This window comes from Capricornis sumatraensis, chromosome 23 (genome assembly GCF_032405125.1).
Source record: "Capricornis sumatraensis isolate serow.1 chromosome 23, serow.2, whole genome shotgun sequence".
NCBI classification, from domain to species: domain Eukaryota; kingdom Metazoa; phylum Chordata; class Mammalia; order Artiodactyla; family Bovidae; genus Capricornis; species Capricornis sumatraensis.
The window spans coordinates 23,384,976-23,398,698 of NC_091091.1; the positions used below are offsets into that span (position 1 = coordinate 23,384,976).

Below are 13,723 nucleotides of genomic sequence, written 5' to 3' on the forward strand. Positions count from 1 at the left end.
ATCAGAAAAGGTATCAGCTCTGATGTGGGAAGATAAAAGTGTCACTATTCATCTCCTTTTGGACAGGCCACTGCATCATCTGAGAAGATGAAAGACTTAGGAGTCATCTACAGATTCTCAACCTGACTTTAGGCCAAACTGAGACTTACCTGTTAATGCTATAATATAGGGAGGTGAGAGCCCTGTTCACTGATGTTGAGCAGAGTAAGAGCAGAACACCATCAAGAAACCTCTGGAGAGTCAGTTTGCTTTGTGTTCAAGTGGCCTACAGCTTCTCCAGAAATAGTTTAGTAAGTCTTGTTTGATTATTCTTACTGGGCACTGACTGACTAAACGTTGGACCCGGACTTGATGAGAAGCAGGTGGCCTAGTCCTCGAAGGATCCCAAGTGTTCTTTCTCCAGTGGGCGTTGAATTCCGCCTCTTCCTTGTTCAGTTCAGTCGCTCAGTCATGTCCGGCTCTTTGCGAGCCCATGGACTGCAGCATGCCAGGCCTCGCTGTCCATCACCAACTCCCAGAGTTTACTCAAACACGTGCCCATTGAGTTGGTGATGCCATCCAACCATCTCATCCTCTGTTGTCCCCTTTTCCTCCCACCTTTGATCTTTGCCAGCATCAGGGTCTTTTCAGATGAGTCAGTTCTTTGCATCAGGTAGTCAAAGTATTGGTTTTTGAGCTTCAGCATCAATCCTTCCAGTGAATATTCAGGACTGATTTCCTTTAGGATTGACTGGCTGGATCTCCCTGCAGTCCAAGGGACTCTCAAGAGTCTTCTCCAACACCACAGTTCAAAAGCATCAATTCTTTGGTGCTCAGCTTTCTTTATAGTCCAACTCTCACAACCCTATATGACTACTGGAAAAACCATAGCTTTGACTCGACAGACCTTTGTTGGTAAAGTAATGTCTGTGCTTTTTAATATGCTGTCTAGGTTGGTCCTAGCTTTACTTCCAAGGAGCAAGCATCTTCTAATTTCATGGCTGCAGTCACCTCTTCCTTGTACCCATTCCTTTTTTATCTTCCCATCTTAGAACATGAATTAGTCACCTTCAGAGCACCTCTCTACCTAATCTGCACTCTGTTTACTGAACTGTTTGTGCCTTGAGGTTGACAGCCTTCCAGGGTGGGAATTTTGGCTACTTGGCCAGGAGTGTCAGATGTCTCCTTGGTTGTAAAATTACTCAGCCTGCTTACTATGAGCAGCATCATGGCACCTTTTCCCTGAAGGACTCAGGCACTCTTCGTACTCTTCCAAAGAAGATCTAGACAGTTGAATCTCAATTCCTGGGCAGAATGAACCAGAAGATAGAACATCAGAAATTTTTCTTTTCTAGATTCATAGGAAGCAGTAGAGTTGAATCAGCAGTTCAAACTAGAGGTCAAAACTCCAGTTCTGCCTAGACCAGATTTTCTTGGGAAAGTGATTTCAATGTACCATCATTCTCTATTTTTGGAAGAGTAGGGGAATGAGGGTGATAGTGAAGGTTCCTAGTGGGTTCTTTAAAAAGTCCAGTCCTTTCAGTTTTCCATCACTAAATTTCCATAAAGCATTGACTCACAGAACGGAAATGCTGTAATGGATGTATTGTAGCAGTCAGATTCCAACTATCTAATCTGAGCTATGAGCTTAGGTATCATATGCCTGGTTATTAGTAGGAGTGAGACTAATGATTCCTTGTCCATTGACTGGATTGTATATTTTGTGAGGGTCACATCCAGAGAGTTTTTCATGGGATGTTGTCCAAGCCTCTGTATCATGTCACTCCTGCCCCCTCAAAGTTTCTCAATGCCAAATTGAGCTCTTTCCTCTTAAGAAGCACAAGGTTAGCAAGTCAGATCTAACAGTATATAAAAGTAATTATATACTAAGGCTGATGAGGTTAATCCTGGGAATACAAGGCTGATTCAATATCTGAAAATCAATTAATCTGCCATATTAACTATCTAAAGAAAAAAAATCACCTGATCATATCAGTTGTTGAAGAAAAGGCATTTGACAATAAAACATCCATTTTTGATCATGAACATCTATAAAAACTTATGGCTAATAACATACTTCACAATGAGACACTGAATGCATTTATCCTAAAATTGGGAACAAAACAAGATATCTACTTTTATAGTACTAGAAGTCCTAACCAATAGTGAGACAAGAAGAGGAAATAAAAGGCATGTAAATTGAAAAGAAAGAAACAGGGACCTCCCTGGTGGTCCATGCTCTAAATGGAGGGGGCCTGGGTTTGAACCCTGCTCTAAGTGCTAGGGTCCCACATGCCATAACTAAGACCCGGCACAGCCAAATAAATAAATAAATATTTTAAAAAAGAAAGAAACAAAACTGTCACTATTTGCAGAAAACATAATTGTCTATGTAGAAAACCCCAAGGAAGCTACCCCTCCCCACAAAAAAATCCTAGAATGAATAACTGAATTTAGTTAGGTCATAGGATGCAAGGTCAACAGACAGAGATCAATCACATTTCTATATTCTAACAATGAACATCTGGAAACTGAAAATTAAAACACATACCACTTACAAATATGCCAAATAAAATTAAATACTTATGTATAAATCTAACAAAACATGTATAGAACCTGTATGCTGAAAATTACAGTACACTGATGAAAAATAGTAGTAGATACACAGACATACCGTGTGCATGGATTAGTAGACACGACATAATAAAGGGGTCATTCATCGCCAAGTTGAACTATAGACTCAGTGCAATTCCTGTAAAACTTCCAAGATTCTTTTTGCAAAAAAGACACGTTTACCATGTTAAAATGGAAAGATAGAAGAACTAGAATACTGGAAATAGTACTTAAAAAAAAGAAGTAAATTGGAAGAATCACACCACCTGATTTTAAGATTTAGAATATAGCTGTAGTAATCAAGAGAGTGTGATATTGTCACAGAGTTTGACACACAGATGAGTAGAACAGAACAGAGAACTCAGAATAGACACACAAATAAGGCCAACTGATTTTTTAAAAATTGTATTGAAGTATAGTCAATTTATAATGTGTTAATTTCTGCTATACAACTCAGTGATTCAGTTATATATATATATTCTCTTCATACTATTTTCCATTATGGCTTATCACAGGATATTGAATGTAGTTCCCTGTGCTGTACAGTAGGAGCTTGTTATTTATCCATCCTGTATATAATAGTTTGCATCTGCTAATCCCAATCTCTCAGTCCCTACCTCCCGCACCCACTCCCTCTTGGCAGCCACAAGTCTGTTCTCTGTGTATCTGTAAGTCCAGTTTTGTTTCTTAGATCTGTTCATTTGTATAGTATTTAGATTCCATATATAAGTGATATATTATGGTATTTGTCTTTCTCTTTTTGACTTATATATTATAATTTCTAGATCCATCCATCCATAATGCCTTATATATTTACACCACAACGTTTTTTTATTTTTAACTATTTATTTTGTATTGGAGTATAGATGATTAATATGCTAGACAGCATGTTAAAAAGCAGAGACATTACTTTGCCAACAAAGGTCTGTCTAGTCAAAACTATGGTTTTTCCAGTAGTCATATAGGGACGTGAGAGTTGGACTGTAAAGAAAGCTGGGTACTGAAGAATTGATGCTTTTGAACTGTGGTGTTGGAGAAGACTCTGAGAGTCCCTTGGAGTGCAGGGAGATCCAGCCAGTCAATCCTAAAGGAAATCAGTCCTGAATATTCATTGGAAGGACTGATGCTGAAGCTGAAACTCCAATACTTTGGCCACCTGATGCAAAGAACTGACTCATTTGAAAAGACCCTGATGCTGGGAAAGATCGAAGGCGGGAGGAGAAGGGGATCACAGGGGATGAGATGGTTGGATGGCATCACCGACTCAATGGACACGGGTTTGAGTAAACTCTGGGAGTTGGTGATGGACAGGGAGGCCTGGCATGCTGCAATCCATGGGGTTGCAAAGAGTCGGACACAACTGAGCGACTGAACTGAACTGATAGATGATTAACAACGTTGTGATAGTTTCAGGTGGACAGCAAAGAGACTCAGCCACACATATACGTGTATCCATTCTCTCCCAAACTCTGCTCCCATCCAAGCTGCCACGTAACATTGAGCAGAGTTTGATGTGCTATACAGTAGGTCCTTGTTAGTTATCCATGTAAAATATAACAGTGTGTACATGTCTATCCCAGACTCCCCAACTATCTCTTCCCCCCATCCTTCCTCCCTGGCAACCATAAGTTCATTCTCTAAGTTTCGAGTTTCTTTCTGTTTTGTAAGTAAGTTCATTTGTGTCATGTCATTTTGGAGTCCACATATAAGGGATGTTATACAGTATTTTTTCTTCTCTGTCTGACTTGCTTCACCTCAGTATGACAATCTCTAGGTTTATCCATGTTGCTGCAAATGGCATTATTTCATTCTTTTTAATGGCTGAGTGATATTCCAGTGCATATATGCACTGTATCTTTATCCATTCCTCTGTGGATGGACATTTAGGTTGTGTCTTGTCTTGGCTCTTGTAAATAGTGCTGCTGTGAACATAGGGGTGCATGTATCATTTTAAGTTATAGTTTTATCAGGGTATATGAGGAATGGGATTGCTGGATCATAGTCTACTCTATTTTTAGTTTTTTGAGGGACTTCCATACTGTTCTCTGTACTGGCTGCACCAACTTACATTCCCACAAACAGTGTAGGAGGGTTCCCTTTTCTTCACAACCTCTCTAGTGTTTATTATTTGTAGACTTTTTAAAGATGGCCATTCTCACTGGTATGAGGTGGTACCTCATTATATTTTTTATTTGCATCTCTGTAAGTAGCAGTGATGAACATCTTTTCATGTGCCTATTGGCCATCTGTATGTCTTCTTTGAAAGTATCTGTTTAGGTCTCCTGCCCATTTTTCTATGGGGTTGTTTGGTTTTTTGTTATTTAATTATAGGACTTGTTTGTATATTTTGGAAATTAAGTCCTTGTCAGGTGCATCATTTGTAAATATTTTCCTCCCTGTCCGTAGATTGTCTTTTCCTTATGGTTTCCTTTGCTGTGTGAAAGCTTGTACTTTTAATTAGGACCCATTTGTTTATTTTTTCTTTTGTTTCTATTGCCTTGGGAGACGGATCTAGGAAAACATTGGTATGATTTTTGTCAGAGAATGTTTTGCCTGTGTTATCTTCTAGGAGTTTTATGGTGTTTTAAGTCTTTAAGTTATTTTTTAGTTTATTTTTGTGTATGGTGTGAGGCTGTGTTCTAGCTTCATTGATTTACATGTGGCTGTCCAACTTCTCCAACTGTTTGCTGAAGAAACTGTCTTTTCCCCATTGTATATTCTTTTTCCTTGTCAAAGATTTATTGTCCATAAGTGTATGAGTATGTTTCTGGGCTTTCTATGCTGTTACATTGATTCATATATCTGTATTTCTGCCAATACCAAGCTATTTTGAGTACTGTTAGCTCTGTAGTATTCTGTGAAGTCTGGGAGGGTTATGTCTCCTGCTTTGTTCTTTTCCCCCAGGACTGCTTTCACAATTCTGGATCTTTTATAATTCCATATAAATTTTAGTTCTGTGAAAAATACCATGGGTATTTTGATAGGTATTGCATTTAATCTATTGATTGCTAAGGCCAGTTGAATTTTGACAAAGATGCAAAGACAACTCAATGAAGAAAGGATTTTTTTTTTCAACAAATGCTGTTGGGACAACAGAACATCATATTCAAAAAAAAAAAAGAACCACTTTCATCTGAAGCTCATCAGTCAGTCAGTTTAGTCACTCAGTCTTGCCTGACACTTTGCAACCCCGTGAACTGCAGCACGCCAAGCCTCCCTGTCCATCACCAACTCCCGGAGTTTGCCCAAACCCATGTCCTTTGAGTCGGTGATGCCATCCAACCATCTCATCCTCTGTCGTCCCCTTCTCCTCCCATCTTCAATCTTTCCCAGCATCAGGGTCTTTTCAAATGAGTCAGCTCTTCGCATCAGGTGGCCAAAGTATTGGAGTTTCAGCTTCAGCATCAGTCCTTCCAATGCACACTCAGGACTGATCTCCTTTAGGATGGACTGGTTGGATCTCCTTGCAGTCCAAGGGACTCTCAAGAGTCTTCTCCAACACCACAGTTCAAAAGCATCAATTCCTCAGCACTCAGCTTTCTTTATAGTCCAACTCTCACATCCATACATGACCACTGGAAGAACCATAGCCTTGCCTAGATGGACCTTTGTGACAAAGTAATGTCTCTGCTTTTTAATATGCTGTCTAGGTTAGTCATAACTTTCCTTCCTAGAAGTAAGCATCTTTTAATTTCATGGCTGTAATCACCATCTGCAGTGATTTTGGAACCCAAAAAAATAAAATCAGCCACTGTTTACCCATCAGTTTGCCATGAAGTGATGGGACCGGATGCCATGATCTTAGTTTTCTGAATGTTGAGCTTTAAGCCAACTTTTTCACTCTCCTCTTTTACTTTCATCAAGATGCTCTTTAGTTCTTCTTCACTTTCTGCCATAAGGGTGGTGTCATCTGCACGTCTGAGGTTATTGATATTTCTCCCGGCAATCTTGATTCCAGCTTGTGCTTTATCCACCCCAGCGTTTCTCCTATGTACTCTGCATATAAGTTAAATAAGCAGGGTGACAATATACAGCCTTGACACACTCCTTTTCCTATTTGGAACCAGTCTGTTGTTCCATGTCCAGTTCTAACTGTTGCTTCCTGACCTGCATACAGATTTCTCAAGAGGCAGGTCAGGTGGTCTGGTATTCCCATCTCTTTCAGAATTTTCCACAGTTGATTGTGATCCACACAGTCAAAGGCTTTGGCATAGTCAATAAAGCAGAAATAGATGTTTTTCTGGAACTCTCTTGCTTTTTCCATGATCCAGCGGATGTTGGCAATTTGATCTCTGATTCCTCTGCCTGTTCTAAAAACAGCTTGAACATCTGGAAGTTCATGGTTCATGCATTGCTGAAGCCTGGCTTGGAGAATTTTGAGCATTACTTTACTAGTGTGTGAGATGAGTGCAGTTGTGTGGTAGTTTGAGCATTCTTTGGCGTTGCCCTTCTTTGGGATTGGAATGAAAACTGACCTTTTCCAGTCCTGTGGCCACTGCAGAGTTTTCCAAATTTGCTGGCATATTGAGTGCAGCACTTTCACAGCATTATCTTTCAGGATTTGAAACAGCTCAACTGGAATTCCATCACCTCCTAGATTTGTTCGTAGTGATGCTTTCGAAGGCCATTTACTTCTTTTAGGTCCATACCATTTCTGTCCTTTATTGAGCCCATCTTTGCATGAAATGTTCCCTTGGTATCTCTAATTTTCTTTAAGAGATCTCTAGTCTTTCCCATTCTATTGTTTTCCTCTATTTCTTTGCACTGATCATTGAGGAAGGCTTTCTTATCTCTCCTTGCTATTGTTTGGAACTCTGCATTCAAATGGGTATATCTTTTCTTTTCTCTTGCTTTTTGCTTCTCTTCTTTTCACAGCTATTTGTAAGGCCTCCTCACACAGCCATTTTTGCTTTTTTGAATTTCTTTTTCTTGCGGATGATCTTGTTCCCTGTCTCCTGTACAATGTCATGAACTTCCTTCTGTAGTTCATCAGGCACTCTGTCTATCAGGTCTAGTCCCTTAAATCTATTTTTCACTTCCACTGTATAATCATAAGGGATTTGATTTAGGTCATACCTGAATGGTCTAGTGGTTTTCCCTACTTTCTTCAATTTAAGTCTGAGTTTGAATCCAGAGTAGGCACTTGTTTAAGTCTCTAAACTCAACAGTAAGAAAACAACTCCATCAAAAAATGGGCAAGTGACTTGGACAGACAGATCACCAAATGGTGTTTGATGTCACTGGCCATTAGGGAAAGGCAAATTTAACCCACATTGAGATACCACACCTTACATACTAGAATGACTTAACAAAAGTACTGAAAGTACCAAGCACTAGAGAGGCTGTGGAGAAATCAGAATCCTCATTGCTAGTGGGAATGCAAAATGGTATAGGACTCTGGAAAAACAGTTTGGTAGTTTCTTATAAAACCAAACATGCACTTATTCTTTCACCTAGAAATCCTACTCCTGGATATTTATCCCAGAGAGATGAAAACCATGTTCTTTACACAAAAACCTGTACCCAAATGTTTACAGCGGCTCTATGCGTACTTGTCCCAAAATGGAAAAGCCCAGTGTCGTTCACCTAGTGAATGGATAAGCAAATTGTGGTAGAAACATGCAATGGAATACTGCTTGGCAGTAAAAAGGGAACAGGCTATTGATTTAGGTAGCAGTTTAGACAGATCATCCTGAAAAGGTTACATACTGTAGGATTCCATTTATATGAACTCTTTGGTAAAACTGTGGTAAGAGACTAGATCAGTGGTTCACGGGAGTTGGGGTGAGGGGGGCTGTGATCACACAGGAATAACAGAGGGAGTTTTCTGGGGTGATGAGACTGTTCTGTATTCCAACTGACACAGTGCTTACAGGGATCTATGTGTACGTTAAAACTCATAGATATGTGTACTAAAAAAGTCAATTTTACTATACGATAATTAAAATTAAAAATTTTTTTAAGTACCAAAAGAATCTTAACATACAAATCTCAGCCTAGTTCACACCAAGAATGGCACCCACGTGATGCAGCGGAATATCAGGCCCTGCCTCTAAGACTGAGGTCTGAAGTCACTGAGATCAGGTTTAAGGGAATGGCCACCTATGAACACGGACCTGAATTCAGAAAAGCCCTTTCCTCTGTGGAAAGGCTAGACTGGCATGGGGAGCCTATTTCTTCTCTCCCTGGGCTCTTCTAACCAATATTAGAAAAAAAATTTGTTACTGGAACTTGTTCTTTCAAAACCTTCAGTTGAAGCAGCCCTGCAGAGACAGATCACACTTCCATCAATTTCAAGCCTACTGAGAACAGTAGAGAAACTACTCTTTGGTACATTAAGTCATTTGGCTTTGGGAGCCCACACCCTGTGTGTGTGTTAAAATTTATAGGACTCAAAGAGTCAGTTTTAACGAATTAAAAAAATTTAAAAACAAACAAAAAGAAACAGAATGTACTTCGCCCTGAAAGCGTCAAATGCTGGTTATAAAATTGCCCACGTCTTTGACTACAAAGCAAATATAGGTATAGCAACTGAGTGAATGCTCAGAAAAATCTGTTCCCTATCCTACATCTCAAAAGATTTTTTTCCATTTAACAGTTTCATATCTCAAATATTCCCAACTTGACTATTTTTTTTAAACAACAAACCAAATTGTTTGTAATAGAGTTGTGTTCCTAAAACAGCAGAACTAGATGACTTTAATTTTCTCAGTCTGCTTTTTAAAGGTATTTTATATGTTTCAGTTTTCCCAAATATTTCTATTCTTTACATCTGAACGCTTTACCATCTTACACACACACACACACACACACACACACACAGGTCTTTCTCTAGGCTTTTTGTGCAGATTGTACGTCTCTTGGTGGGGGTAACGGGGGATGAGAAGCAGGTTTTATACAGCTGATGTGATCACTATACAGACAAGCTTGGAAAATGCTACCCAATCTGCCAATTAATTAAAGCATTAATCTGAGGAGCAGCCGGGCCAGGGAATATTTACCCTGAGAGGGGCGTGGTAGAAATTGAGTGGGAAGCTCCTTGTATTTGCATGAAAATAAAGGTGCTTAGGAAACCAGCTTCCTTTTGTCTCTAAAGGTGGGGCAGCCCTTATCCAGTCGCTAAGTCTTTCTAGTCTGTTTAGGAATCCTTTAAGGAAGGTAGAGTCTGACGAATGATAACACTGTAGAAAAATAAAAATTAAACCCCAGGCATAGTAGGGTACTGAGCAAGTCCAGTATAGAGTAGCTTCTTTGACCTGGAATGAAACCTAAATTCAGGAGTTTGTGCTGATAATTAAGTAGAATAGATGTAATGTTTTTGCAGGTTTTAGAACCATATGTATGGGTTCAAATTCCAGCTCTGCTTCTTACTAGCTGTGTGATTTGGGGTCAGTCATGTCTTGTCTGAGCCTTATTTTTTTCATCTGTAAAATAAAGATCATGAATTGCCTCATCATCTCAAGGTAGTTAGCCGTCTACTTACTGTAGACTGAAAGAAGGCTGGAGCGTGATTAGGACCTTTTGGTCCAGTTCAGTATCTCAGTGGTGTGTGACTCTTTGTGACCCCATGGACTGCAGCACGCCAGGCTTCCTTGTCCATTACCAACTCCTGGAGCTTGCTCAAACTCATAACCATCAAATTGGTGATGCCATCCAACCATCTCATTCTCTATTGTCCCCTTCCCCTCCTGCCTTCAATCTTTCCCAGCATCAGGGTCTTTTCCAGTGAGTCAGTTCTTCGTATCAGGTGGCCAAAGTATTGGAGTTTCAGCCTCAGCATTGCTCCTTCCAATGAATATTCAAGACTGATTTCCTTTAAGATTGACTGGTTTGATCTCCTTGCATTCTAAGGGACTCTCAAGAGTCTTCTCCAACACCACAGATCAAAAGCATCAATTTTTTGGTGCTCAGCTTTCTTTATGGTCCAACTCTAACATCTGTACAAGACTACTGGAAAAACCATAGCTTTGTCTAGACAGACCTTTGTCGGCAAAGTAATGTCCTGCTTTTTAATATGCTGTCCAGGTTGGCCATAGATTATAAACTGCCTCCAACACAGCCTTTTGTTCTTTTTAAAATTCTTTTTCAGCAAGGGACTATAAACCACAAGTTTCCCCCTCAGCTTCCTGGGATATGCTGCATTCTTTATCTCTGAGAGAAGTGACCTTGATTATAACTACAAAAGACCTGAAGACAGCAGCTCATCCTGAGATCTCTTTGGCCTGTTGGCTGTACTCAAGATGCGGTTTACCTGTGTATCCCTAGGGAGGGTGGTGAAATGGACATGGAAAATTGACCCAGCTGTATTGATGATATTAAAGGATTAGTTAATTTTTAAACTGTGGTTTGAAATATGTATGTGTGTGTGCATATGTATATTAAAAACATAAAATTTACCGTCTTAACCATTAACTTATTGTTAATTTTTAAACATGGTAATGATACTGTGGGGTTTTTTTTTTTAAGCTTTTTAATCTTTTAGAGCTACAAACTAAAAATTTTACAGACAAAACAACATAGTGTCTGGAGTTTGATTCAAGATAATCCAGAAGGAGGACGATGGTCCCAGCAACTAAGAACTTTGCCTCACAGCACAGACAGAATGGCCTCTTTCTACATTTAGTTTCTTGTAAGATGGCACCTCCTCATGCTCATTTCTTTTCTTACAGAGCTCTCAGAAATTGAGCCCAATGTATTCCTTCGTCCATTTCTGGAAGTAATTCGCTCTGAAGATACCACTGGCCCTATAACTGGACTTGCACTCACCTCTGTCAACAAGTTCCTGTCCTATGCGCTCATAGGTAAGCACTCGGGCTTTTTTGAGTGACCACACCCTTTCATTTCTTTGCCATTTCCAGGGTGGTCAGGCTTTAGGCAATGAGCTGGTGTTGCTGGAAAGTTTTCCCTAGCTATCTGTTTCCTTGTAGAAAAGAAATAGGATTGTTTTTTGGTTACTCATCACACTAATTGATTGAGGTTGTACAGAGTGGGGAGTGAGAGGAGGTTTCCTTGGTGCTACTGATTTCTTTGTGCTTTGGAGGCACAAAGGATATGATGCCCTTGGAGGTTTGATTTTAGTTTTTCTTTGTTTTTCCAGTATCATGTGTGATTATTTTAAGAAGATAAATAATAAAGAGTTGACTAAAAGAAAAGTTAATGGTCTCTCTCAATGTTCCTCATCCTTCTTTAGGTAAATGATGTTAATAGGAAGGTTTGAATCTTTCTATACCTTTCCATACATGTATATAAATATATATAAAGTCCTACTTCTTTTTAAAAGGAAATAAAAATAGAATTGTGTGCTAAATTTTTTTTCATTTAATAGTATTAAAACAGTGTGCATAATATAATTATCTATCTGATTTATTATTTTCCCTCCAATTTTATTGATACAATTTTCATATAACATTGTATTAGTTTAAGATGTACAGTATAATGATTTGATATATACATATGTTGCAAAATGATTACCATACTTAGTTAAGTCCATTACTTCACATAGTAACAAATTTTTTGTGTGAGGAGAACTTTTAAGATCTGTTGTCTCAGCAGCTTTCAAACATACAACACAGCATTGTTAACTACAGTCATCATGCTGTACACTACATCCCCAGAACTTAATAATCTTATAACTGGGAGTTTGTATGTTCTTTTTTTATTGTAATAAAATATACATAATATAAAATTTGCCATTTTAAAGTATATAATTCAGTGGCGTTAACTATATTCACAGTGTTGTACAGCCATCCCCACCATTAAGCAATAATACACCATTTGCCCTGCCCCTCAGTCCCTGGTAAGATTTTTATTCTTTTGGTAGCTGTATAATTTCTATAGTATAGATATAACACAGTTCACTCAATCATTCTCTTATTGGAGAATATTTAATATTTAGGTTGTTTCTGTTTTTTGTTTATTTTTTTAGAAAAGATTTATTTATTTTTGGCTGTGCTGGGTCTTCCTTGCTGCACGTGGGCTTTCTCTAGTTGTGGTGAGCCCAGGCTACTCTCCGTTGTGGTGCACCGGCTTCTCATTGTGATGGCTTCTCTTGTTGGGGAGCAGAGGCTCTAGACACATGGGCACCCAGGCTTAGTAGTTGAGGCACATGGACTTAGTTGCTCAGGGGCATGTGGAATCTTCCCAGACCAGGGATCAAATTCATTTCCCCTGCATTGACAGGCGATTCTTAACCACTAGCCCACCAGGGAAGCTCACATTGTTTCTTATTTTGAGCCATTATCAATAATGCTGAAATAAGCTTCCTTGTTCACATAGCTTTGTTATAAAATTTCCTTTTGTATGACAGATTCCTGTACTTGAAATTTGAATGTCTTCTCCTTTATTGAGTTGTCTTTGGTTTTCTTATCAGTTTGTAGAAGTTCCTTGTATAGTGAGAATATTAACCCATTATCTATCATAGTGTTACAGATTTCTCTCAGTCTAGCCCAGATGTTTTATCTAGTCTATTGTTTGTCTCTGAATTTATTTATGGTGTATTTTTAAAATTTCTTTTTAGTTGATTTTGTCACTCAAAATCCTGAATTCTTTTTCTCCTGTTGTCTGCCCATGTGCAGTCGTGAGCGACACAGAACACGGGCAGCTGTCCTTATTTCTAAGTGGGGAGACAGGAAAAGTGGCAGCTCAGGTAGCTAGCAGGAAAGGAAAATGCCCTTCAGTTCAAGGCAAGAAAACTCTTTATCTTTTCTAGAAAATTGGGTTTGTTTAGTTGAAACATTCAGGATTGGGAGCAAATATGCTGGTGCCAGCTAGGTTCTGAATAGGGGCATCAGCTTCTCCAGGCACCCTGGTCCTAGCTTCATACTTGTCCTAAGCAAAAATCAGGCCCAGCTGCTTAGAGCCTTGCCCTGAGCACCACCTGCAGGTCATCTCTCTTCATGGCCTCCAGTAGCTGCCCTCTGTGCCTTTTCTCTCTCTCTGCTCTTTTGTCAGTGTTACTGTCTGGCCTCTCTTGGCTTGGCAGACAAGCTGGTCATTGGAGACCTCAGGCCAGCTGGTCACTGGAGTTTCCTGTGGTGGGAAAAGAGAATGCTGGAGGTGGTGATTGCATTGGGCATGAGAAAAGGAACAGGAAGGAGTGTATGAAAGCCAGAAGGCAAAGGAGATGAGATTG

At 39.4% G+C, this 13,723-nt stretch overlaps 1 protein-coding gene across 5 annotated transcripts in view; it reads left to right on the forward strand.

Annotated features, from left to right (window-relative positions):
* Positions 1 to 13,723, forward strand: part of GBF1 (golgi brefeldin A resistant guanine nucleotide exchange factor 1) — a 124,289-nt gene that overhangs the window by 80,712 nt on the left and 29,854 nt on the right. For all 5 annotated transcript variants that reach the window (XM_068961261.1, XM_068961262.1, XM_068961264.1 and 2 more), the window contains exon 4: positions 11,262 to 11,393. In XM_068961261.1, coding sequence (XP_068817362.1) covers positions 11,262 to 11,393 — 132 coding nt within the window. The remainder of the gene's footprint in view (positions 1 to 11,261; positions 11,394 to 13,723) is intronic.